General features: G+C 37.8%; 1 protein-coding gene across 13 annotated transcripts in view; it reads right to left on the bottom strand.

The window, feature by feature from the left end:
* Positions 1–10,855: 10,855 nt before the first annotated feature.
* QKI (QKI, KH domain containing RNA binding) overlaps positions 10,856–26,072 on the bottom strand; it is a 109,530-nt gene continuing 94,313 nt past the window's right edge. For 3 of the 13 annotated variants that reach the window (XM_077925842.1, XM_028723848.2, XM_028723853.2), the window contains 4 exons: positions 21,768–22,064; positions 18,444–18,518; positions 17,016–17,058; positions 10,856–13,904 (listed from right to left, as the gene is read on the bottom strand). In XM_077925842.1, the coding sequence (XP_077781968.1) occupies positions 17,027–17,058; positions 18,444–18,518; positions 21,768–22,064 (404 nt within the window). In that variant the 3' untranslated portion in view covers positions 10,856–13,904; positions 17,016–17,026. Of the gene's footprint in view, positions 13,905–14,425; positions 17,059–18,443; positions 19,276–21,767; positions 22,065–22,352; positions 22,377–26,072 lie in introns of those variants that run through there. The other 10 variants (XM_077925843.1, XM_028723852.2, XM_028723849.2 and 7 more) reach the window with 9 other exon arrangements.

Genomic DNA, 26,072 nt, shown 5'->3' on the forward strand with positions numbered 1-26,072 from the left:
ACCTAAAGGAAGAGAAGCACTGGGGAATGGGATTTGCAAAAAATGCAGGGCAAATGTGTGATCTACCAGGCAGGCATGGAAACTTAACAGGCTTGACAAACTTCCCACCTTCGCTGGCCTGCCTCTGTGAGAAAAGACGTCTCAGGCTATGATTTGTATCTGGTGGGCTGCGTCCATGGCATACAAGTTTTGCAGGCCTGCGGTAGAAAACAAAAGTTGTAGGACAAGGAGTGTGTAGTGAAGAGGCCCTATCTTAGCCCCATACTCTGCCTTTTATGTTGGTTACACCAAATGGTGCCAAGAAAGAAAATAGCTATTCCTTATGAATAGGAAGAAGGCAGATGGCTCCATTCCAGGAAGCTTGGATGACCAGGAACACATTTGAAAAGCAATAGGGCTTTCATTGTATATGGGCCAAAGCACTAAATTTCTGGCTTTCCTCAGATCTTTTGTACTTGTTCCCAGGAAACAGAAAATACGGGCAAGGACATAGCTAAGTGGTAGAGCTCTTTGTGGGATGTATCCAGAGATATACTAGTGGAAGACGTGCCGACGGTATGACTGTTCCAAGAACTGCTGCACAATAATTAGCAGAAGTAATTGTACAACACAAGACTCTTATGCTAACTTGTGGCAGGGGCTCTCATGCATAGAAGAGGCTTTCTGTCCATGGAAGGACTCCTGAAGACTTAAACTTAATTTAGGGGTTGCTGACACTGGAAGGCTAGTAGGCTCATTTAGAATTTTGAGCAGGTGCTAAGGGTGCCAATCACAAAATGGCAGCCATGGGCAGTGTAGGATAACAGAAAATGGCTGCTACAGCTAAAAGAGAGGAGAGCAAAATGGTTTGGGCACGCCCCCTCCAATCAGCTGCCCCATAAATGGTCAGGGAGGAGGGAGCCACCGCCATTAGTCACGGCCACATTTTGTGCCTCTGATCTATTCAGAACATAGAATCAAAGAATCTTAGAGTTGGAAAGGACCTTTGGGGGTGGGAATCCCAACTAAAGCATCCATGACAGATAACCTCTGCTAAAAAAACCTCCAAGGAGAGACCACTACTTCTTGTGGGAGTCTCTTCCACTGCCAAACAGCTCTTACTGTCAGAAAAGTTTCCCCCTGAAAGTTTAGTCGGAATCTCCTTTCTTGTAACTTGAAGCCATTGCCTCGAGTCCTACCCTCCAGAGCAGGAGAAAAGATGGGAGGGTGCACGTCCAACCCTGACATCCAATTGTGTGCATGTTTAAGTGTACACATTCAATGCCAAACAGGTTGAGCTAGTGCAGACCAAATGAGCAGGAAAGAAAAGGCTCTTGTGCTTTGTAGATTTCTGAAGTGATATTACTGAGACCATTTGTGAGTGCCACAGAGGGCATTGGCCAGCATGTTAGTGCCTGTGTTTGTTGGAGAACCCTTCCTCAATACATCTAAGGTTCAATATGTGGCACCTCTCCTCAAAACTAGGGGCAGACAAACCTATTTCTGCTCCTTGGCACTTTTACATGTTTCTCCCATAATTCTGTTCTATTTCTGCGCTGATCTTTTTTTAAAAAAAATGATCTCAAAATACACATTTAAATGCTTTCCCCCTTCCAAACATGTAATTTGTACACTGTTACCTTAACCTACTGAGTATTACATCAAAATATTTGGAGATATGTGAATACTGGGGTAGTTAAGTTCTACTTCTCATATTGCAGGAATTTTAGATCAGAAAAAAAACCCATATAGAAATCTACAACGATCATATTCCTCAAACTATCCCTAAAGATATAAATGTTCAGGATTCTCTGTAGCTGCTTGTCCACATAGAAACTACTGTACTGTTTTGACCATGTTGAGCACTGGCCTTTATAAGCAGTAAAACGAGTGCAAAGGGCTTGTTTTCTGTTGCAATCTTTAATTATGATAATGGACTAAGTCAGGATAATAGTTGCCAGGCACAAATAATCATACTTATGAATAAAATAGTTTGTTCTAATGCTGCATTTTGATAGGACAATGTTTTGCTCCAGCCTGGTAACATTTTTAAAATGTCATACTGGATTTGAACAAGTAATCCCATTGTAATGTAAAATATAACTGAATTGGAATGAAGCAGAGTAATTCTGATTGGTGCAACAGATTTTTCTTTTTCCTTTTTTTGCTGCTATGATGATACACCAGCTTTCAGCTCAAAGTTCAAACTCTCCTCAAACAGGGGAGTATTTATTTTAACAGATCAGCTTGACCCAAGAGATGTTGCACATACAAAAATAAAATAAAATGATAAACTAATTTCCCCTTTACAACCCAATTCCATGCCTCCTCCTTGCATCACATGAAGTATCTTTTTGTCTGTTTTTGTACCTTTTACATACCATAGCAGAACTATGCGAGTTGTTAAAGGGTTGCTTTTCTCTGTAAAAGATAACTAGATCTACAATACTCAAATTTTTATTAACATTAGCACCTGAAATTTATTTTTAGGGCGTTCCAGCGTGATCTACTATTAACAACATACACACAGTTGCTCACAAGGGTTATGTTTTTGCCATGAAAATTATTGACTCTTTTTGACAAGCATTGTTATTTTGCTGCTTGACTATGATTGCTGGGCAGGGAGAATAAACACATTAGCTGTTGTGCCTGTCACTCACTTAGCACAGGGGACTCCTCACATCCAGCAGCAAAGGTTGATATTTGTCGTCCAATCTAATTTGCCTGGCCTGCTGGCTCTGATCAGTTCAGGCGATGCTCTTAGCTCTTCCCCCAATTTGTCTCTGCAAGCTCCCCAGCCAAAAAGAGAGAGATTGTGCCCTGGAGGCTGCTTTTCATCTCTCCATCTGCACCTTCATAAAGCCCTGTGAAAAAAGCACTTGGACTTTGAATCACAAAGCCAAGAACAGGGCCACAAATGGGACTGTGCACACATAAAATATGTGAAATAGACTGAATCCCAACATGTATTCAATTTGGATGTGGGAATTTCTGGTTCATGTATTTCCATCAAGAGCACGGGTTCCCACCTTTTTTATATTATAGGTGGCGGTGGCATTTTTTTAAAATAAAAAAAGATCACAAGTCTATGGGTAGGGAGTAGTCAATTAACATTTTGAACAGTTCCAAGAATTTTTAAGCTGGACATTTAAAATGTTCAGAAACTAGGCACTGAATCTGCCACATAGCAAAGATGCCACTATGTTAAAGCAAAGCAAACCCTTCAAAACCTGATTTTTTTTTTCTTTTTCAAAATTGTAACTCCAAACATATCAGCGTAGATCTCAAGGCAGGAAGTTTAGAATATTTTTTAAAATAACTCAGAAAAGAATGTTTCCTTTCCTTTCCCCTTTTCCCCTTCCTACTAGCTCCATGCCACATTGCTTAAAGCAACAGAAATCCTCTGGACAGGGTTGTCTTTTTTACAGCCTTTTCCTTTTCTATTTCTGCCAATGCACTTTCCCACTTGTGGTCATTTGTGTTTTTCATGCTAAAGCTATTGAAGTTTTAAGTTAACTTTGGCTTTTTTTATTAACAGCCCAATCCTTTACCCTTCTCATGCTGGGTAAAAATTACACCCTGCATTGAACACTTTGCTTAGTATCCGGTGGATGACATATACTTGCCAGTTGGGTCTTCATCCTCCAAGTACTTCAACTGGCCTCAGAAGTTGGGGAGAAATCTGGGACGACCAAGCTGTTATTTATTTAGTTTTAAGACTAAGAAAGCTAATCTATGACTAGGCAACACATTCTGTGATGCTTTCAAATTGCAAAGGCTCTCATGTTTGTTGGGACAGTTGACGCATTTCTGAAGTGTAGACTGCAGATAATCCCTACCACTCTTATTTCCTTTCTCTTTTCAAGGACTAAAATATCTGGTGGTTCATGTGGGAGATTCAGAGGCTGGTTGATACATAACATCTCTCCCACAAAGTATTTCCTTTCTGAATAATCACCACAGTAAATCCAGTGTTTCAGTTTAGAGGTGAAAGCACTCCTAATATACATATGCAACATCTGTGCTACTAGTACCGTAAGTGTGTGTGTAGCAAACCTGAAACATTCCATATCCTACAATTACATAGCAAGGGCTGTGTGTTGGGTGTGGGGAGGAAGTTGTGTTCAAACTGTTTCGTCAGCTCTCAAGAGGCCCAAACAGCAAGAGAAAAGCTACTCTTAACATGCTCTTAAGACACAGTCACCAGGAGTGTTGCTAGGGATGGGTCCTTGGGCACAGGCTCCCCCTTTTTCCCTGAGTGCCTCAAGAGCTTCTAGGTGAGTAATTAATTCAAGGAAATAAATTAAGAGGACTATCTAGTAAGATTGGTCGTACTTGAAGAGATCTGGAACAGGATCTGTTGGGAAATTAATTGGGGTCAAGTGAATCTGGGTGATCTAGAGTGGGGTGCAAATTAAGACTTTATTGGGGGCAATTTGTGGATTGGAAATTAATTTGTTTCTGTGATATTTGTATTCTAAATTGGCATATGTAAATATCAGCTTATACTTGAAACTCGGAAGTACTTAGCAATCCACCTGCCATTTATCATGCTCTTGGTATCTCAGCACAAACCACAATGGAGAAAAGGGATTTACTGGCAACCAGGATCCCAGGTTCATAAAAGCACTGCATGGATCTTTGCTTTCATGAAGAATGAGTTTATGATCTGTAGTCCATACGACAGTGCATTTTAACCAGAAGACCAAGCGTTCAGCCTTTTGCCAAAGAAAGGAGTTCAAGTTTCTCAGCAGCACAACTGAAGCATTGTTTTGCACAATTCATTTGTGATATCGCCTGCGATTTCATGCAAAGAACAAAAGCTTTGTTTACATTTGCAACTTTTTCTGGATTATTATCCTCGTGAGCATATTTATTCAGATGAACGCAGGTGTTAACAGGACATGAGAAAATCTTAACACGCAAAAGGATAACGTAGCATATTCTGGAAGGTGCTTAAGCCCTTTATGAGAAGGCTTGTTCCTACACAGGAGGGCTCATGCTCAGAGCAGAGGACACAGCAAAGTAATAGTAAAAAAAGGCAAATAGAGCAAAGGAGTCATGGCTGGAGCCACTAGGACAGCAGCCAGCTACATAAACATTCCAAGGTGGAACCTAAGAAACATTGCTTGTTGTGCCTGTTTCATCCCACCTCTTTCTTTCTTTAGTAATGGCTATTTCAATTAATTCATGTCAGCAACTGACTAAAAGCAGCAGCTCAACAGATCGTGGCTGAGAAGCCTTGAATATGATGGTGGTGCTTGTTTTAATTGTAACTTACTTTTACAATGTGCAGGACAAGCAGATCAAAGGCAGTAGAGCTGAACCAACTGGGGTTACATGATGGTGCCTAGATGAGGTTATGAGAACAAAAACAAGCAAGGAAAAGGTGCGTGCCTTAGGCTACAAACAATGACCAGCCAAAGGAGAGGTGAATATGATCTCCTGTGCTGTTGAGTAGTCTTGGGAAATGGTTTTCCCTCTGGCACCTTGTCCACAGGTTACACACCTGTGGAGGCCATATTGGGTTTAAAAAGCCCAGCAAAACCATTACCTCTCTTTTTGCTGTTTAGATGTAGTTCACTGCAAACTGGACTGCCAGTAATTCAAGCTACTGATCAAAGAACAGAACTGATGCCAGGAATGTTAACTGTATGTTGTCCTCTTGCTGTTGCTGTCAGCAAGTGACAAGGGGAAAGTGATGCTCCCAATTATTGATGCTCTGACCCAAGGCAACTGCAGACTGGATATATAGTTCCCCAGTGCAGGATATACAGTATACTGTATAATTTATGCAATCACAATGTACCTCTTATTAGCATAGCAGCACCATTCAGCTAGAGTTCTGAAGAAGCCAGAGGCCATCTTAGCTGTGAGTCCTGGAAGGCCTGCTCCTTGCCTGGGAGGGATAAAAAGCTGAGGCTACTGTGGAGACTATCTTGGCGGTTTCTTAGTGCAGACCCAGGTCATTAAGTCTGAGCTTCCATGACCACCACTCACCATGATCTACCATTGGCAAGATTGACAGCAACAGCACCAGATGTGTTCTATGCTTGCGACAATGTTTTCTTCTGACATGTTTAATAAAAATGTACTTCATTGTGTTAAATGTACATTCTGTAGTTGACCTCCTTTGTAACATTTTATTTTGAAATCCTCTAATATTTTGGTTTCCTGTTCATTATGCTTTGGATGTATGCTGGCTTTTTTTTTTTTTACTTTCTTCAGTAATGTTTTACTATGGTTTGCTTTATTTGATGTTTTGCAGGCGTAGGCAAGCTCAGCCATCCAGATGTTTTGGGACTACAACTCCCATCATTCCTAGCCAACAGGACCAGTGGTCAGAGATGATGGGAGTTGTAGTCCCAAAACATCTGGAGGGCCAAGTTTGCCTATGCCTGTTTTAATGTGTTGTAAACCACTTCCAAATTTTTTTCTTTAAAATATAAAGTGATACAGAAATAAAATGAATAATAATAAAGCAAAAGAAATTTTTGAGAACACTGAAATGGTGTGACTGAGGTAAGCTGGTTCCCTTAGTGGTCTGTATGATTCCTCAGGCAGGAAACCGGTGAATATTGGGAAGGGATGCAACTTGGGAGAAGGGAAGCAAAGAAATAGGAGGTCATTGTGGAGGGTTGACTTGCTTAATGCTACAACCATCCTGTGCCTCAGCAACCTACAGGAGGCAGAGTGCCAATAACACAGCTGATTGCCCACCTCTTCTTGAGGCTGAAAATATTGACCAGGTTTCCAGAATACCCCCACCAACAGCTGCAACACCCAAGGCATCTAGAGAATCTACCATTTCAAAAACAAAAGCTGCCATTTCCTTAAACCTTCAGAGACAGAGTAGAATAAGGGCAGGGACCTTCATTAAAGCAAAAGGTTAAGTACTCCTGGAATAACATGCCATAAAGCAAGGGAAATGTGCAGTTTTGCTCTTCCTAGGATGTAGCACCTAGCCACGGAAGTTTAATTACCTGTAAGACAAGTACAACATTTATTTATCTTGTTCAATAACTACATGAAACACAAGGATTCTACTTTTCGTTGGACTTTACTCATCCTTGTCTGGTTGTTTAAGGAATATTTCTAAATTAACTCATCGATTACACACACAATTCTGATCTCCTTTGACTGATACAGGCCATCTCACATGTATTTTACAATGAGAATGAATTAGGGAACTAGATGGAGAACTCTGGAATCTCTTAAGGTGTTAGAAACATTAATGACAGTTAAAGAGTGCAAAATGTACATTCTTTATTCTGCCATACATTGATACAGAATAAAATTTGACTTTTCAAAATATAAAAGTATTGACAGCCCTGCAAGCTGTCAATTGGCTTTTGAGGATAAAGCACATATAATTTTTCCAGTTTTTATTGCACATCATTTACAGGCGTGTTTCTTCTTATTATTTACAAGTGTTTGGGCAACACCCATTTTTTCCTAATACACTGTGTTGCACAAACAAAAACTTAAATGATTCAAGCATTCTCACAACAGAACTCAATAGGTTATTTATATATATTTAAAAAATTCTCCTTAATCATTAGTCCTTCAGAAGCAAACCTTTGTCCTGGGAGTAATTTCTCCTGATGCAATTAGTAGTCAACCACTAGCACAACTGGTATCCAGAAGTGAATACTACAAGTAAGCCACCTGCTGCTTCTCAAATACCCACTTCTAAGGCAGGATTTTTACACCTGCAGTTAGTGATCTGGCAGCATAAAAAGAATCAGGAGCACTGTTCTTTAGTTAACCAGTTTGATTCAACATTGATTAGCAGGAAGTATTTCACTGGCGATTGTGTTCACTTCATATATTAATGCTACATCAAAAATAAAGATAGGAATTCCAAGCACAATTCACAATTTGCATCCTGGGAATGTTTTTAGACTGTGGACCTATCTTTATTCTATGAAATATGCTACTTCAGAAACTTGTGTTAACATATACTTATTGTACACAGTTGTGCCTATTACGTGATTATTGTACGGCTGTCCACTTCCACTGGCATTTCCTAATAAAATTACTTCAGTGGTCCCTGCCTCCACTAAAAGTTGTCAATTGGTAATGGTGGTCTACAGTAATGGTTATTTTAAGAAAAGAGTGGCCATCTTTTAAGTGTTCACTTAAAGATCTGGTATTGGAGAACTACTATTTAATCCAACTAGGTTAGGTGCACAAAGATAAATTCTATTTGAATTGACAAAATTATGGCCTAAGGACTATTTTTTGAATATATTTTTTCTGCCTATTTTTAACTTCTACAGGATATCATAGCACAATAATCCTAAACATGTTTACTCAGATACCAGCTTCATCATGGTTAATAGGACTTGTAAGCAGGCTATGAATTTGGTGTTTGACCAGTTTATTCCTTCCAGTTACATATTGTCTTGTATTTAGATGAGCTTGTTTATTCCAGGAAAAATAGCCACAAACTGTCCCCACTTCAGAGGAAAAATCACAGGGACCTGCTGGTAAAGGCCAAATAATAAATTTAATGATAGCTATACTCAAGAGTATAACAGCAACAAGCAGACTTAAGTAACTCGCCCTTATTTCAGTGAACCTTTTCTGGTATGACTTAACAATGGGTACCCCCATCCCCCATGGTAGTAGATTTTTATTACTAAGTAACCAGCAGTGTTTAAAATGTGATTTAAGTCTTTAGAAATAATGCCTAACTCCAATTTCAAATTAAATACATAAGGTGCCATCTCAAGGAACTATATGGCAAGGATCCTGATTTATGAGGTGCTGTGCTTGTGCATGGGTGCTTCCCAACTCCATTGAATGGCAGCTCTTTCAAAAGCCCCTCCACACTCAGGAGGGCTCAACAGGCATGAGCATTTGTCATTGGAATTACATATGCCTTTTGCCTTCACATACAAATTAAATCCTTTCTTCCAGCTCACAGGAAGGTTTGGTTTCTCACCGTAAAACAAGCCATGGTTATTATTACTATTCTTATTTTAAAAATGTGTCTCACTGTTCTATATTATACAAATATTAATGTTGGTTGTGGCTTCAAACAAGTGGGTATGCAACCAGTGCTGCAAGGGAAGACATCCACTTGCACAGCAGGACTTCTGGCCTTCCCCAAACCCTCTGGAGCAATTTTTAGGGTGTGTAGAAGGTTGCATGGGGTAGAAAATGAAGGTGACATGAAACTACACAAGCAAAGTCTGTTCCATTCATGTAGTGTTGAATACAACTCATGGGTCAAGGCTAACATTTGTTGACCACTGAAGCATATTGATGACAGGTATATTGGTGTAATACTGAAGTGGGTTATCAACCTTTATTACAAAACACCCTTTTATTGTTTTATACTTAAGAGCAAACTTTCATATTATCACAAATATTGAGTATTATCTAGTTAAAACTCTGGATTTCAGTATTTTCTACTTTATTATATTATTCATAAAGAATCCTTGAATATGTTTAAAATGTATCAATCTGTCCTAACATAGCCTCTATCTAATAGATGGGATTTTGTTTTTATTATGTGGTGGAACTGACGTATAATGCTTCAGTTACATATATTTTAATGGGTATATTTAAAACTGATTTATTTACTCAGGTGTCATTGTCTATACAAAATCATTTTTGTTTTCAAATGAGTAATAAACAAATGTAATTAACATAGCAGCTATGAATAGGCCACCGAAAGAATGGGTTGTATCGAACAAAGTCACCCCATATTCACACAAGGACATTGATTGTGCAATGGAACTCCCCCTTTCCTCTCTCCATGCACCCCCACAGCATGCTCTGGAGAGACAGGGAAACTTCCCAGAAGAGGTACACATGGGACAAGACAGAGAAATTCGGTTGCACAAGCTGTAGTCCTTCTGTAAATAGGATGAATTTGGGGATATAACCCCAAGTTCTTAACAATTGTTTCCTAGTAGAATGAAGTTCATTGAAAGTAACTTACTACAGCTTGCTTCTCTGAACTCTGATTGCTAAAGTTATCCCTTGGTAACAGTCAACTTTAGACCTCCTACTAAAGAGTTTATTTACTTTTTGCAGTTATTACAAAATGACCTATTCGACTTTGTACAGCTTTGTACTGCCCTGAGCTAAGTGGTGTTCAAACACTACAGTAGATTTAAAAACCCGCAATCCTAAAAGTAGTTAAGCTACAGTGTTCAAGCTGTTTACTGTGAAGCAACCTGCTTGAAGTCAGTACAATTACCTGAGAATTATGTAGTTTGAGGATTGCAACTTAAACCCCTTCAGGGTCACAGTGAAAGTAATTTAGATTCATGTACAAGGGAGAGAGGCAGATTCTGCTAGAGTAAGGGGTGAAAAGTTTCTTGCTTCAAATACATTCAGAAGCATGAACAACACAGGAGAGTTACATATTGAGATGTCTGCTGAATTGTCCTTTTAATCAGTGCTTCAAATCACACTGAATTTGTGTAGCTTCAAAATGGCTCAACAAAGAATCAAACTGGTTCCTCTGGGCACATAACATAATTTACCAATAGATTGGTATCTTTGCCCTTTTGCTGTGAGCTGACAGTGATTATTTCAGAGAAGGAAAGTGTGGAATTAGTAATGCAGATGCTGAAAGGCAAGTGGCAAGACTCTACAAGAATGCCTCCAATAATGCTACTTGTTCCCAACTCTATTGGCACCTACCCCCAAGGTAAGAGGCCAGAATGACCAAAGCCAATTTAATAGTAGTGTGCAGAATGTCAGCCAAACAAACAACATAAAACAAGTCACGTTGTGTTATCGGTGGTCACGTTCTTCAGGGTTAGTCCAATAACTCAAGACTTTACATTCTTCCGTCTTTCCTTGTTTATTTTAATTAAACATGTAAAGGTTAATAAACTGACATAGTCCAGAGTTAGTAGGTTGGTATTATAACATTTATTAAAATAATGCTATGGGTTAATAGAAACAGCAAAGAACCAAAGAATTAAAATGCAAGCTATGTAAAAACCCAACTAAAACCCAGATATGTCTAATGTATTCAATCCAGTAGCTAACTAAAAGCCCAAAGACAACACTCCCAATATAATAATAAAGTACTGCAAAACAATTGGCAATTTTCAGTTATCAAAATTGTGGGTTTTGCATTTTTGTATCCTTTTCTCAATCAGGAAAAAAATTCTTCTGAATGTTATATAACATACATATAAAACAAGATAGAAAAATACATTATAAACTTGTAACAATGGCTGTAAATACATTATCTTACATGTTTCTCATAGGCAATAGGTTGGTTATGGTACATACATAGCATCAAACTAAAGTAAAAGGAATAGACAAATACATGTTGTCTGTATGGTAACATACAAGCGATGTATGTATACCCACTCTAAAAAAAATTACATAATACTGTCAGAAAAAAGTCTTAAACTACATACTTTAATAAAGAAAAATTCAATAAAGAATGATAATACTGAGAACCAAGGCATTCAGAGATTTCAAATGTCATGCTTTAAGTTGATCCAAAATGTTGTCAACTAAGTCTTCAAACTTTTTCAGAACAAACATTACTTTTATAAGTCACACTTCTCCCAAGAAGAGACCTTTGATCAGCATCTAAAAATGTCCAGGTTTATCATAGTTGAGATGAAACTGGATCAAATACTGGTTATGTTTTAGCAATTCTCCAAAATTTTTGAGTGTTGCAAGTTTATTCAACCAAACAAAAATCAAAATGGCACAGCATATACTGAAAGTCAAACCAAAAAACCTATGTGTAACAGGAAGACAAAGCCAGTGGCAAGATAAAATAAAAGCTAGCTGAATACAAAAGGATGTATGTTTATTGCATAGTAAATAAATTGATACTTGTTTCCAGGTGAGACACAATGGTTAGACCAAGTCACCATGCAGGTGCTTAAAAAGTAAGCCCTCTTACCTAACTTACTATTGACCTTTGATTTGGAAGCTGTGAAGATTTTTAGGATAATAAGTTGACACAATGGAGGGGGGTTATCACCTGATCTTTGCCAAATCTGCTCAAAGCAATTAACGTATCACTACTTGCTCATATGTTTTTTTACTTCACCTTTGTGCGTAAAGTGTTTTATCACCACTAGCACAGCTATGCAAATGTTTACTGACTCAAACTGAAGCATAGCTGAACTTCCAGATAGTTAACTGATACTTCTTTTCCTTTTCAGTAAAGCGCAACCGGCAGTTAACATTCATCAAGTAGGAGTTTGATGAGGAGTACACACTATTTGGCATTGTAGATGAAGCACACAAAAACCTAAAACATGCTCAAAGACAGACTGTCTGAATGCTCAGTTTAGTCATGGACAAAATCATCCTGTAGGCAAGTTCACGTTCTGCTGTGTTTTCCCATATCTATTTCAAATAGGGACAATGCAACCTATTCCGGGGGCGGGGGGGCGGGGGTATAACACTTGCTACTGTATAAATAGTGTAATCTAATACTTAGATTTAGAATGAGACTGCATCTTAGAACCCTTTGGTTTAAGGCTGAGCAAGTACTATAAAAATATATTGTCTACAATTGAAGAGGGAACATGTTACAAAAATATTGCGGTTGGCTGTTGGTGGAACAATTCCATATCACAGTTTCAGATCTGACAAAGTTGCATTATGCTATGGCAAAAACCAGGTAATTTAAATGGTCAACTCATTTGTCTTTCCTCACAGCTTCTTTTCACATACTGGGCGACAGAGTGGCATGCATTAACTTGCTGTCTGAGGGAGGAGCGGATTATACGAGACATCTGACTAAATGACCATGAAGAAAATAAGGCACTTTCTCTTCTTTATACTTATTCCAATACTTAAAAAATAAAAAATAAAGACAAAAAGGCTCTTTTGGTCTTTTGTTTCTCGACAACCACCAGAAAAAATCATTTAATGAAATAAAGGGTTTCTTTGTTCTTTTTTCTTTTTTATAACACTTGAAAGTATAAAATGCTACATTTCCAAAAATATATTTTTTCTGCACCAGCACCCTTGTATAGTAAAAGTATCTACTTTTTTTCAATTTGTTTCAATGCACTACACTTTATCTACAATTTCATTACATGTATACAGCAAATAGGCAAGCATGGCTTTTACATCCTTAATGAAATTTCTCTATACAGGGAGGTTTAAAAAAATATTTGAACAGTTTGCCCAGTAATGTGACACATAATGCATGTACCTTGTACTCATGTAATCTTTTAAGGAAGTTGATGTATAGTAAAAGAAAGTATCTCAGGATTAGCTTCAATAGTGTTGCTGTTTAGTTTTATGCATTGATGTAGTTCAAAAATTCAGTAACCTATCTTTCATGGCACTTTTTTTCTTCTTAAAAACACCCAATTTGGCAGGTAATATAAAAAAGGCTGCATCTTCTGCCCTTTGAGGGCATTGGTAGTGACTACACTGCATGTCAAATTTTGAATACTTTTAGGAATCCCTTCACCAATGACATCCCTGACCAAAGGTTCATGCATGATGCATCATCACACAGTACATTCAAAGAGAACTTTGACTTCTTTATGAGAAGAAAAAGATTCCTAGAAGTCTCACAGTAACTGCCTCTGTCATCAGGGAGTTAAGGGACATCTGCCTCCATCTCTCAAGTGAGGCCGTTCTTACCATTCATTTAGGGTGGGACACTAAAAGATGATCAGTGCGGAGGGATGAATTGGACCTTATTGCTTTACTACTATTCAGTGCAGGTTCTAGAACCACTTTCACCCAAACAGGGAAAAAAAGCTGAGTTGGAGGACAACAATTTCTTTTGTCTTTTTGTTAGATGGTAAGACGAACGGACAAGTGCCTCAGCTCGCTGCACTGAAGACAGGCAAGCAAAGGCGATTACCAGTTAACTGATCAGCAGGCAGGCATGGTCAGGTCATCATTGGGTGAAGAGTTCAGAGGTCAGAAGGTCATAGGTTAGTTGCCGGTGGCGGCTGGGTGGTTAGAAACAAAAACAAAACAAAAAGGAAAGAAAGATAGAGAAGAGATTAGTTTCAGCTAGTGACGGCTTAATGACAACATGAAAACTAATCACAACTAATAAAAACAAGCATGTTTAATTCTGACATACTGCTTGACACCATCTACAGAATGCAATAAAAATCATGACAGCCTTCTATCATGATTTGAACATATGAAGGAGAAGCCCACTCCCACAAAACTGGTTAACGAGGAAAAATAGAAATAAAATATATCTAATGGTTAGTAGCAGTCGATGAAAGGGGGGGAAAAACAATGAACAGTTTTTGGAACTTGGTAAAAGAATTTAGAACAGTCAGTGCACCATATCAGTATCTGACTGCTATTAAGCATTAGTATTCTCCCATGTGCAAGCATCAAAGCAAGTAGTAATGATGAATGTGATTATTAAAAACTGATTGTTAAAAGAAATGAATCTAAGGAATTTGATTTGTCATGAACAATTTGGTTTCACATAAACTATGGGCCAAACAAGTTTTTTTGTTCAATATATTTTATTGCTTTTCAATGATTCTATTTACAAACAACATTGAATTTCTTGGCTTCATGATACAAAGCAATACTAAATTGAAGTCTAGAAGTGTAGGCATCATCATAGGGACCAGGAAAAGGCCAAATGTTCTAGCCAGCTTTTCCTGCTGAAAATGCTATTTTACACATATAGGACACTAAGAAAATGCACTTGTATGTAAACACTGTAAAAGTCCTGCCATTTTAAATTCTATACTTAAAATGCTCTAGTTACATCAAAAATAGAGGAAATCTAATTGATACTAATAAGGCATTTTAAAAACTACAAACAGCTCTTTTTTCAAAGCTAATACTCTGCAAATACAATAAAATCTGACATTTCATATACATTCCTGCTTTATATTTTTATATTTTAAAAGAAGCCACCTGTAAATACTATTTTCTTTTCCAAAACACACACAAAAATTACAGTAAAACATAAAAAAAATTCTCAAGTGGAAAGTTATCATTCCCAATGTTCTTGAGCTGTTCCTTCTTTAATGACTCTCTCACATTCTCCTTCAACAACTTGGTCCACTTTACAGTAGTACAAATTTTAAGACTCATTCAACAGCTTTATCATCTCTAATAAATTGAGGTTTGAAAAAAATATTTGTACTGTTGCCATTGACTAAAGCAGAGGAGATGGAAGTGAGAAAGGTATTCAGTGCAAAGTCAGATTTGTGCCATTTTGTAAAATGAAATTCAGTAGGTGCAATGTTCACAGATAGCACACTATTTAATGACAGACATCATGGGTTGGATTCATCTTCACATGTTACATTGTTTCTATGGCCTATCATTTAGGCTACAGTTCATGAACACTAAACATTATTGCTGTAACTTAAATGAGACCTCATGTTCCCTGATTTATTGATTTTTTTGAAAAAAAAATGCTGAGAAGTGGGGTTTAAGCTAAAAATGTTGTCAAAAAATAAAAACAAAATTAAAAAATAAATATTTAGTGTGGCACCATCTTGCCACCTTAAAATGTATACTAGATATCCGGAATCTTAAAGCATTCTTGGTACTTACTACAATTTTGATTAAAATGGTATTACAAATTTTAGATATAAATTATGTGACAATTGGCTTTGAAAACATTCAGTTATGGCCTTAGCATTGCCATTTTTTGTGGTTTATAAAATCAATGCAAGCTATCTTAAGATACCAGTACACCTGTGATACATCCTCTGCCAAGTCCCTGGCCTTCTACAGTACACACAGGTTTGTCAACTGTGCAACACACACCATTTACAGTTTATTACAATTAGATCAGTCAGTCACTCTCGTTACATGAATCAAATTCAGTTTTGTATTATTTATATAGCGGGGCCTTAACCTTGGCAGAAATTAATTAAGTACTGCTGAATTCTTCCATTCTAAACTTAGAAAAAGAATGCTGACAAATTGTGGGCTCTTGCTTTGAATGCAATGCTTACATGTAAGCCAGCATTAAGAATAACAGCTTGCTTAATGAGAGAATATAATAGTAGCATACATAATTTGGAAAAAAGTTTAATCATAGACCCAGTGAATGTACATTCTGCCTCTCATCTTCTTGCAGCTTTTCCTTATGAAGAGAAAGCAATTCGGTTTACTGACATTGTATTTTAACTACCATCAATATTGGACAGGTAATCAAAGTATTATAAATCCACAGCAAGTGTAAATAGAAAGTGCCCACTAATTTTAGCATAATGGAAATGTTCAAAAAGTGAAATTTCTTTTAACTTAGAAGTTGGTTGTATGGAAGCAGTTAAATAAAATCTAAACAAAATACCAATATATGCACACAACAATCCTATTGAGAGAAACAGGTGTAGCACTCAAATCTACTGCAACTTAAAATGAACACAAATACTATATTAGTTTTATGAAATCTTAAATTACCTACAGTGTAAAATAATTACACTTATTTTTGAATCATATAGCACCATTAGCAAATAAGCACAGAAGGAAAAACGTTAAGGAGGTCACCTTCACCTCCTTATATTATATAAAATAGTAGTTATAATTGAGAAGGCACTTTGGGAGCCCTTGCTACTAAAAGGAATTCCAATTCCAAGACTATAGTTAATAAAACTAAAAACCTTGATGCTACATCCTCAAGTTACTTGAAGCCAAAATCTGACCAAAAAAACTTACAAAATATTTTCCAACAGCCACATCTAGTTAGAAGCAAAAGTAAGTGGCTGTCTGTATTAGTACCCAAATGCTCAAACTTTCCAGCTGCAAAAAACAGAAACAAGGACAGTCTGTGGCTGAGTTCAACAATACTTTCCGCTACCTTTTTTCTTTACCAGCAATTGAGTGTGAAATTATTCCTTCCCACCCTATTGACCGGACAAAGCTGTCCTGCTTCCAGCATCCTTTCACATCCCTATATGTTAATAACACTTTAATAGTGTACAAGCATGTAAAATCCACATAATTGCATTAAGCAGAATCATGTAATTTACCCCATTCCTCAAATATGTGAACCAAGTGAACTGGGCCTATGTGCATTCTTTTTCTTCCCCTGCATGTACACCCTGTTCAAATATTATACTCACATTTGGGCAATCTAACAAAGATAGAACTGGAAAGGCACACTATCTGTATGTGATGAGAAAGTAGGGTAGGGGGAAAGATTGTTCAAAAGAAGCTTGTCATAACTAAGTAATGTATTGAGGGAAACTATATTAATTCTGTTGTAGCATTTTAGAAATGCTCCAGATTATTCAACTACTACTCTGGTTTGGAATGTTTGTAGTAACACTGAGTTGCTTTGGTATGAGCCCAAGAACAGGTTAAATGTATGAAAAGGCTCATAGGGTGTTATACAACCTTCTAAGTCTTGCAAGTAGATAAAAGAGCCATTACCTGAATGTTATCAAATGTATCAAACCTACAGAAAACTCTTATACCTCAAGCACTGCAATTCAACACTTCCATTCTAGTTTGTATTTCTGAACTGTACAACACACATTAAGCCCCACAACACCCCTGTGAGGTAGGGAAGGAGGATTTCTATGGAAACAGGCAGTACTGCTACTTATCAAATCCACAAACCAAGCTGATACTACATGTGGGATAAATGCTCCTGAGAATACATAGTCACACTACTGCCAGTAGCATACTCAATGTCAATAAACCGAGAGCTCACTTTTCACAGGAGAATTAAACCATTCACGGGTCCAAGAGTTCAAGGAACATGAATTACATTTCATGTAAAAGGAGAAAATGAAGATTTATTTTCCATCCGTTAGCTAAGCCAAACAGAGTCCAAAAGCAGTTGTCTTTGCTAACCAGAATGTCAAAATTGTAACAAGTTCAAGAAATAAATTTTAGCATCAAATGATATAACTAAAAATTTATATTTTTTAACAGAAGTGAAATATTCTTTATCAGCACAAACCCTAACCAACTTCTGATATATCAATTTTACTGTTGTTGTTTTTTTCGTTTTGTTTTGCTAAATTTAGAGACAGGTTTTGTTCTCAGGTATCTGCTCAAGTTACAGTACAGTGCACAAACCATTTATCAGAAGAGAGGAAACTAAATCTTCAGCTTTCTCCTGTAATAATAAGAAAGCATTTACTTCTATCTCATTAAGCGCCCATCCATTCATTTTATTTTGCAACACCAATCTGATATCTCCAATTAATAATAGTCACATGGGAGGGTCAACTATTAATGCAATACTAAGACTTCAGTCCTGCTTGAATTTAAATCATACATAGTGCTTACAAAAGGAACAAGTTATAGCATTTTATATTGAATACACTGAAGGTTTTTTTTAAAGAAAAAATCATTTAGATGAAAAGAGTACAGTAGTTAACAATTTTAAACCTCTGGAAAAAATATTACTAGCACTTCAATTTAATGTAAAACATCAATATAATGGTCAAAATAGTATTTGGTTAACCAGCTGTGGTGTTGCAAATTTCATGTACACTCAAAGCATTTCTTATAAGCAAGAACTGCAGAACTAAACTAACCTCTGTCTGCGGTCACAATCCTTTGGTAAGGATGGACACGCATATCGTGCCTTCGAACTTTAGTAGCCACCGCACCTAGTTAAATTGCAATTACCAAGACAGTTAGAAAACATTTGATAAAACATTAACAGCAGGCTTATCAAAATGGATTTAAAATGATCACTTTCTAAAAAAAAATTCATTTTAAGAAAGCAACAAGTTAAGGCACAGTAGTTTCAAATTTTAATCTTAATATATGAAGTATACCTGTGCAGATTAATATTGCATTTATTTTAAACATCCGGGCCTTAACCTGCATTATCCATTCATTTACAAACTCAAGATTACAGTTTCATGAAATCTACTAGACCCAAGCACATTTGAGCTTTACTAGTCACATATTCACTGAAGTGCCTTCCTTGCAGCAGGACTACCTTAAATAATGCCATTTTTAATACTGAAGATTCTTTGCTAATTTTAAAACAACTTCCAGTTTTTACCATTTTAAAAAGTTTTAAAGCAATTCCTCAAGCCTACAGACTGTGGTTTAAAACTAAGTCAATAACTGTGAACTGCAATGAATTAGGTGATTAGTAAAGCAAATAGTACAGAATACATAGCAGTCAGTATACTACCATACACTCATAAATCACAGCTAGTTTGTCATAGTACAGGCTATACCAAATTAATAGCATTTTTATTTCTATGTGCAAAAAAGTGCAAGTAAGTCACTGACTGCTAGGCTATGTTTTTTCAAGGCTGCTGAAAACTAAGCATTTGTTAAAGTCAGCTCTGACGAGGGTTCAGTTAAGACCATTCTTGAATTCTTAGCCTTTCGTTGGGAAAGCCATACCTAAAGATAAAAGGAAGGGAATGAAACATTAGTCAACTAAGATTTGATACTATTGCCAATCTTCCTTTCCTCTATCATGTATTTTTCCTAAATCAATCTTTTCAGTACTTTATATTATCTCAGTATGTCACCATTTTACTGCAAATCGCATGTGGATCTATTATGTGCCACTCAAATCAATGAGGCTAACTTCATTTTTCAACACTGCCATTTTGCATTTTCACCTAGTAGCACTGTATACATTTGTCCCAGACCAGGGGCAACTTTCTTTTCCCAATTGTCTCAATGTTGCAGTCCGTTCTTCACATACTCTCTCGAATCACAAACATGGCTCTAATTCTGTGCCCATCCCCAGCGAGAAAATTGGATGTGTTATGGCACCTACAAAGCTTTAAGTTTGGTTGATTACTCTGAATTCACCACATAGGTAAAATTAGTACTTCCACACAATTCTAGTAGTTAAATTGAAAGAGTCTATGGAGGGGAGGGGTTGAGGTCAGCTAAAAGTAATTCACCTATTTCCTTACTATAATACTGTACAATGCTTTATCTTTTACTATAGACTGCAATTATTATGATTACCAATAGTCTGCTCCCCAAAACTAAGCTAATAATGGATTATGGATTAGGCTAGATTAATGCCTATGGAACTGCTACATTTACAATTTGTTATGCATGACTTCCAGTAATCCATACCACAGAAGTGTTAGGATTGGATGAAGTCATGTAAAGAGATTTGCTACCGGTGACAGAATGTGGGGCTAAACTACTAATATTGCTCCTGAAAAGACGGTCTGCATCTGAAATAAAAAAGACTTGCAAAGGAAGAGAAAAGAATATAGGAAAAGTTAGTGTACCAATTGCCCCAAAGCACCACATTGTAGATGTCATTAATTCAAAATCAGGGCTAAGATAAAAGGCAAAGCACTGTGAAGAGCTGAATTGGTTCTACAAAAGTAGAGGCAACAATGAAAAGCAAAAACTTGAGTGCTTAATGTTCTCTTCCTATGACCAAGAAGATGTGAGCTTGTGCATACAGACACACAAGGTCTATTCTTCTGTAAACGAGCACTACTTTCAACATAGTAACTGTTTAGATATGAACCAGCCAAAGTTAAGCACTTGTAAGTCTCATTGATTCCAGCACAAGTGTTTAACAGGGATTTAAATAGAGATTCAAATCAAACAGACTTAAAATGTGCATAACTTTGGCTGGATTATGTTCTTAGAATGTGAAAAACACTATTGCTGACCCAAAGTTAGCAACCAAAGTCCCATAAATCAACAAGATCAGCAATGCCAAGGCCATACATATTTCACACAAAAATATAGGCAGAAAAATATATTCAAAATCATGGGAAGGACACAAACTGCCCTGCAATGCCTGCATTGACCATTTCTTAATTAATTGCTGCTATAGTCTGGCCTTCATCCAGCAAATGAACAGACCAAAGTATCAGGAATGTGAGACATTTCAATCTCCTCTGGAAAAAAGGAGGCAGTAATGTTTTAATTTGCAAGTTCTTTTAAGTTATGTTCTCACCTAACTTCAGTGATTTTAATTACTTTAAAATTGGTGGCACAGTAAAAAGAGATACATATTTTCCTAGTCCCTAGAAAAGCAGGGCAAGTTATTTTACTTGCATCTCTGGGGCAGCCCATTTAGTATTAACTTGTGGTTTCCCACCCTCCTCTGTGCCCAGTCTCAAAAACGAGACGGTGCCTTTTTCAATAATTAGAGATATGCAGCACAGGCTGTGTCAGAGAATTCTAAAATATCCTTCAACCCTCTCTTTCAGTATATATGTATCTAAAATTGTGACTATTTTTCACATTTCAGTGTACCTTGTTACTTCCAACTCTAAAATTCTATAATTTTATCTTGTATGCCTCCATCCAGCAACTTCTGAAGCCAATTTGGTGTCAAACACATTGCTGTGCTTTCCTCTGGACCACATCAGCAAGGTAGAGTGGAGGGCTTGTCATTTGGGCAGACCAGGGCCTCCATACGCACTGTCCAGGCTTGTGCCCCGGAAAGGTCACTTCGGTACTGCTAATGCAGCAAAAACAATGTGGGAGGCAGCAGTTACGAGTTACCAGCTTCTTCAGCCACAGCATGCTCTGTGATTCTCCAGAGGTTTGACTTCATCTCTGGAGGCGCACTCCATTGTCTCTTGGGACAGATGGATGCCAACTATCTTTTCCAACTAAATCTAGTTGTTTGTAACGTAAAGAAGCATGATGCTACCAAAGAAAGAGTTGAACTATGTTTAAATTGATGGTATTTTCAAAATCTGAAAAGGGGACATGGTGAAACGAAACAAATGCCAATGAAAAATTCACCAAGTTGCCCAATATGCTCTGATAACATCATCAGAGGCAAAAAGGTGCTTGTACAATATAGTATGTTTCCTCATACTATATTTATCTTAGTGTAAGAAACTCACCACCTGATAAATTAATATTCAAATAATTATCTAGGAGGAACTTACCTAATACACCACTGGGTTCAATAGGATACTCAAGAATTGATGTAGCAGGAGCCAGTGTGTAGGGATACTCATACGGTGTGTAAATTAAACCAGCTTCAGGTCCTGGGGGAACTATTGCAGCAGTTGGGTGAGGAGTTCCATTTGGCATGACAGCGGTCTGTATTTGTCTGATCAAAGGCATTAAGGTAGGGCCACCTGGCGTAGGGGTACGCAGGGCAGCTGGTGGGAGAACAGGCGCAGGCCCCGTAATAATCCTTGGAGCCTGGGCTGTTGCTGCAAGAGAAAAGGCAAGGGCTGCTACAGTAAGCAAAGAAATTTAGAAGAAAGTATGGAGACAGCAGTGCAAAACATGGAAAGATGAGAAAGTAGGAAAATAGGAAAGAAGAAAAATAAAAGGAAATCATTAGTACATGCATTGATCACACAGTGGCAAAGCACACCATTCAAAAGCAAACAGCTTTTCATTTCCCAGTGTGATTAAGTATGAACATGCAAAACAAAAGCCAATTTAAAATGGTAGAGGAGATTTCTAAAACAGGTTACACAGCACAAAAGCTCAATTTAGACCACATATTTTTTCATTACCTATGCCTTCAAGACTGCATGAGACTGAGAGGCATGCAGGAAACAAAGAAAATACTGTTGTAATTGCATATGGAATATTTTAAAAAGTGAGATTACAGAGTCCACAGAACTTCAGTTAAGCTTAGATATCATACAATGTAACATGTTTAAATTGCAACTCATCATAAAAACATTCTATTTAGTATACAAACATCAGCATTTATTTATAACATTTATCTACTTTCAGCATCAACACTTTTGCCTTTCTGGTATAGTTAGCTACAAAAAAACTCTCTTCCTCTATTTTTCTTAAATGCCAGTATGAACGCTAGAAAAATAGACTCAGGTAGTATTTTAAAAAAACAAGCAAGTTAAGATGTGTAAATGTGCTGTTAATACATAATGCTGTTACTGTTTTTAAATTCACTTAGTGTTTAAGCGTAGCTTTACTGATTCATCAGAACATAATGTCCAGTGATTAAGTATTGTTAATCAGATTTAGACTACAATTCGCTTTTTGGGGAGCCTTTTGGACCTGGTAACAACATGCTTCTGAGAGGCTGCAGTTTAAAAGCACTCTCAAATTGGTGCAGAATGCTGCTGCTAAAATCTTAACAGGGCAAAGTGCTCTATGATCATGTGACTTCATTATTGTATCAGCTGCACTGGCTTGTACCGGTTTTCAAATGCAATTCAAGGAGCTGGTTTTTACCAATAAAGTTCAAAGTAACTTGAAATCAAGCTATTCTTGTGTGAATCTGCCCATCTGTTAAGATCAACTGTTGCTTTTGTCTTGTATGTGTAGGTAACCAACACATAAGAGAGCTTTTTCTGTGGTGGTGCCTCCTTGTCCCAAGAGGTTACGTTACCTTCCTTTTTCTTGTTCACCAGCACATAAACACTTGCTTTTTAAAATCTACTTTTGATTCTGTTGCTGCTCAATGTATTGTCAATGAGTCTCTTAGTGTTTTTGCTGTTTTTAGTTTTGTTAATTTATGTTTTAGTGATTATACTTAATGCTTTTGTGTTTGCTCTTCATTTGTAAGCAGCTTTAAGTGACTCCTTTGTGGAAGGGGAAATGGGTATAAATCTTTTAAATAAATAAAAGTTAGGAAAGGACCAATGAAAAATACCCAACTATTTGCTCATGTCATGGAAGAGTGACCTGAAATTCAGTCTGCTAAGAGCACAGGAGAACATATTTAGGACAGAAGTGGCAGGTTACAGTGTTTTACTGTTCCTGGTTTGACTTTTCTAATAAAACACAGTTATGTGATGGTAAAAAAATCAGTTATGTGGGGGAAGCTCTTTGCTTTTCTCTCAGACCTTGAACCTTTAGTGTTAGTACACAGTTCCCAAAACATCCCATTTTTAGTATGGAAAACCTAAGTTTGGTTAGAAAAGACAGGAACAACCTTGACTCAGCAGAATATTTAGACTGAAATCCTGTGTCTGCTTACTTGGGAGTAAGTCATTGATACATCAAAATAGTTATCTTGGATTTAGGTTTTAAATGACCTAAATTTCCCTTTCTAACTCTTTAGAACACAGCAGCTACAGATTGGGTGGGTAGTAACTGAACTCATTAGCACCTTCTTGGCTTTAGCTGCTCACATCCTAGGTCACAATACAAAAAATAGTAGTAACACAAAACAAAACTCTAAAATTGTCAAATTCCATGGTCAGTTTCCCAGTACCACATATGCAACATACCTTACTAATATCACCTCAGAGATTCAGAGAAAGATGTACAAATAACTTTTTTATCTTGTATCAACATTTTAAAAGTTTCTTAGCCTTAATCTTTTGTATGGAGGAACAATTAAACAAAAAATCCATTGAAACATGAGCTAGGCAGCCATGCCACTCTGCACACAGATTCTGCTGTTGTCTCCCAAAGTATCTGAATGAGGGAACACATCCTGTGGCATTGAACAGGATTGACACATGCTACCAATACAAGTAAGGGATGAAGGTGGCGCTGTGGTCTAAACCACTGAGCCTAGGGCTTGCCGATCAGAAGGTCGGCGGTTCAAATCCCCGCAATGGGGTAAGCTCCCGTTGCTCGGTCCCAGCTCCTGCCCACCTAGCAGTTTGAAAGCACATCAAAGTGCAAGTAGATAAATAGGTACCGCTCCGGTGGGAAGGTAAACTGCATTTCCGTGCACTGCTCTGGTTTGCCAGAAGCGGCTTAGTCATGCTGGCCACATGACCCAGAAGCTGTCTGCGGGCAAACGCCGGCTCCCTTGGCCAGTAAAACGAGATGAGCACCGCAACCCCAGAGTCGTCCACGACTGGACCTAACGGTCAGGGGTACCTTTACCTTTACAGTGGTGCCTCGCAAGACGAAAAGAATCCGTTCCGTGATTCTCTTCGTCTAGCGGTTTTTTCGTCTTGCGAAGCAACCCCATTAGCGGCTAAGCGGCTTAGCGCTATTAGCGATTTAGCGGCTTAGCGGCTATTAAAGGCTTAGCGGCTAAGCTGTTAAAAGGCTATTAACAGCTTAGCGGCTTAGAAAAAAGGGGGGGAAAGCGGGGGGGAAATGGCGAGACTCGCAAGACGTTTTCGTCTTGCAAAGCAAGCCCATAGGGAAATTCGTCTTGCGAAGCGCCTCCGAAACGGAAAACCCTTTTGTCTAGCGGGTTTTCCGTCTTGCGAGGCATTCGTCTTGCGGGGCACCACTGTACCAATACAAGTGAGTGAAGCCTGGCCAGATCATAAGGAGTGTATGCTACTTCTGCCCCAGCTGGGCCTATGAAAAGTGAGAGCTTGAAACATGCCCACCTGACTTCTGATCATTAGGAAGTTACCTAATAATAAAAGGAAAGCCCTAAAGAGAATTCTTAAGTTGTAATTCTGAGAGAATTATCATGGTGTTATTTAGAGAATCAAATGACCAGGCCTTGCTAGGCTAGACTACATTGGTTCAAAGTTAGGTGCCATGGTCAACCGAAGCCCGTAAAAGATATATGACTAGATGGGAGTTTACAAGAGCTATCCTGCTGTTGTTGTTTTAATTCCATTCACTTCTGTTAAGAGGACCTACCTCAGGTGCAGGACTGATCTTGATATAGTTAGTTTATATACTAGACAAGGGCTAGGAAACCTTTTGCCCTCCAGACGTTACAAGACTACAGTTCCCATGACCATTGCCCATGCTGGCTAGAGATTTTGGGAGCTTGAGTCTAGCAACATTTGGAGCGTTATGTGCTCCCCTTCCCTGTGCTAGGCATACTTGTATGAAACAGTAAATAGAATAAGAACAGATTAGCTACAGTGCTGTTGGGGTGCCTCTAAATCTGTATCTATATCTATATTCATATCTAAATTACCCTATGCTAGAACCAACCAGACAACAAGCACCTTGCAAGGTTTGCCTTTACTAAAAAAACATTAACACATGCATCAATTTTATACAATACCTCTCGTTTAAGGGTGCCTGGTCTGAATTTTATCCTTGTGGCCAGTTGCCATAATGGAACCATGAAAAGTGGGGGGGGGGGGGCAGTAAAATACAGCTGAATCATTCTTGCTGTTGGTCATATATGTATGCTGTTACAGCACATACTTGCTTTTTTAAACGCCACACGGTAGTGGTGGCTGCATTTGTAGTACAGTTGGGCATGTGCATGTTGTGAAGCAAATGCAAACACACAAACACTGTGCTCACTCATAGTGAAGGAATAGGCCCTAAGGGGACTGGCACAACTATGAAAACATGTAGCAGCCTAACAAATTATG

Source organism: Podarcis muralis, chromosome 3 (assembly GCF_964188315.1).
Source record: "Podarcis muralis chromosome 3, rPodMur119.hap1.1, whole genome shotgun sequence".
In the NCBI taxonomy this organism is placed as follows: domain Eukaryota; kingdom Metazoa; phylum Chordata; class Lepidosauria; order Squamata; family Lacertidae; genus Podarcis; species Podarcis muralis.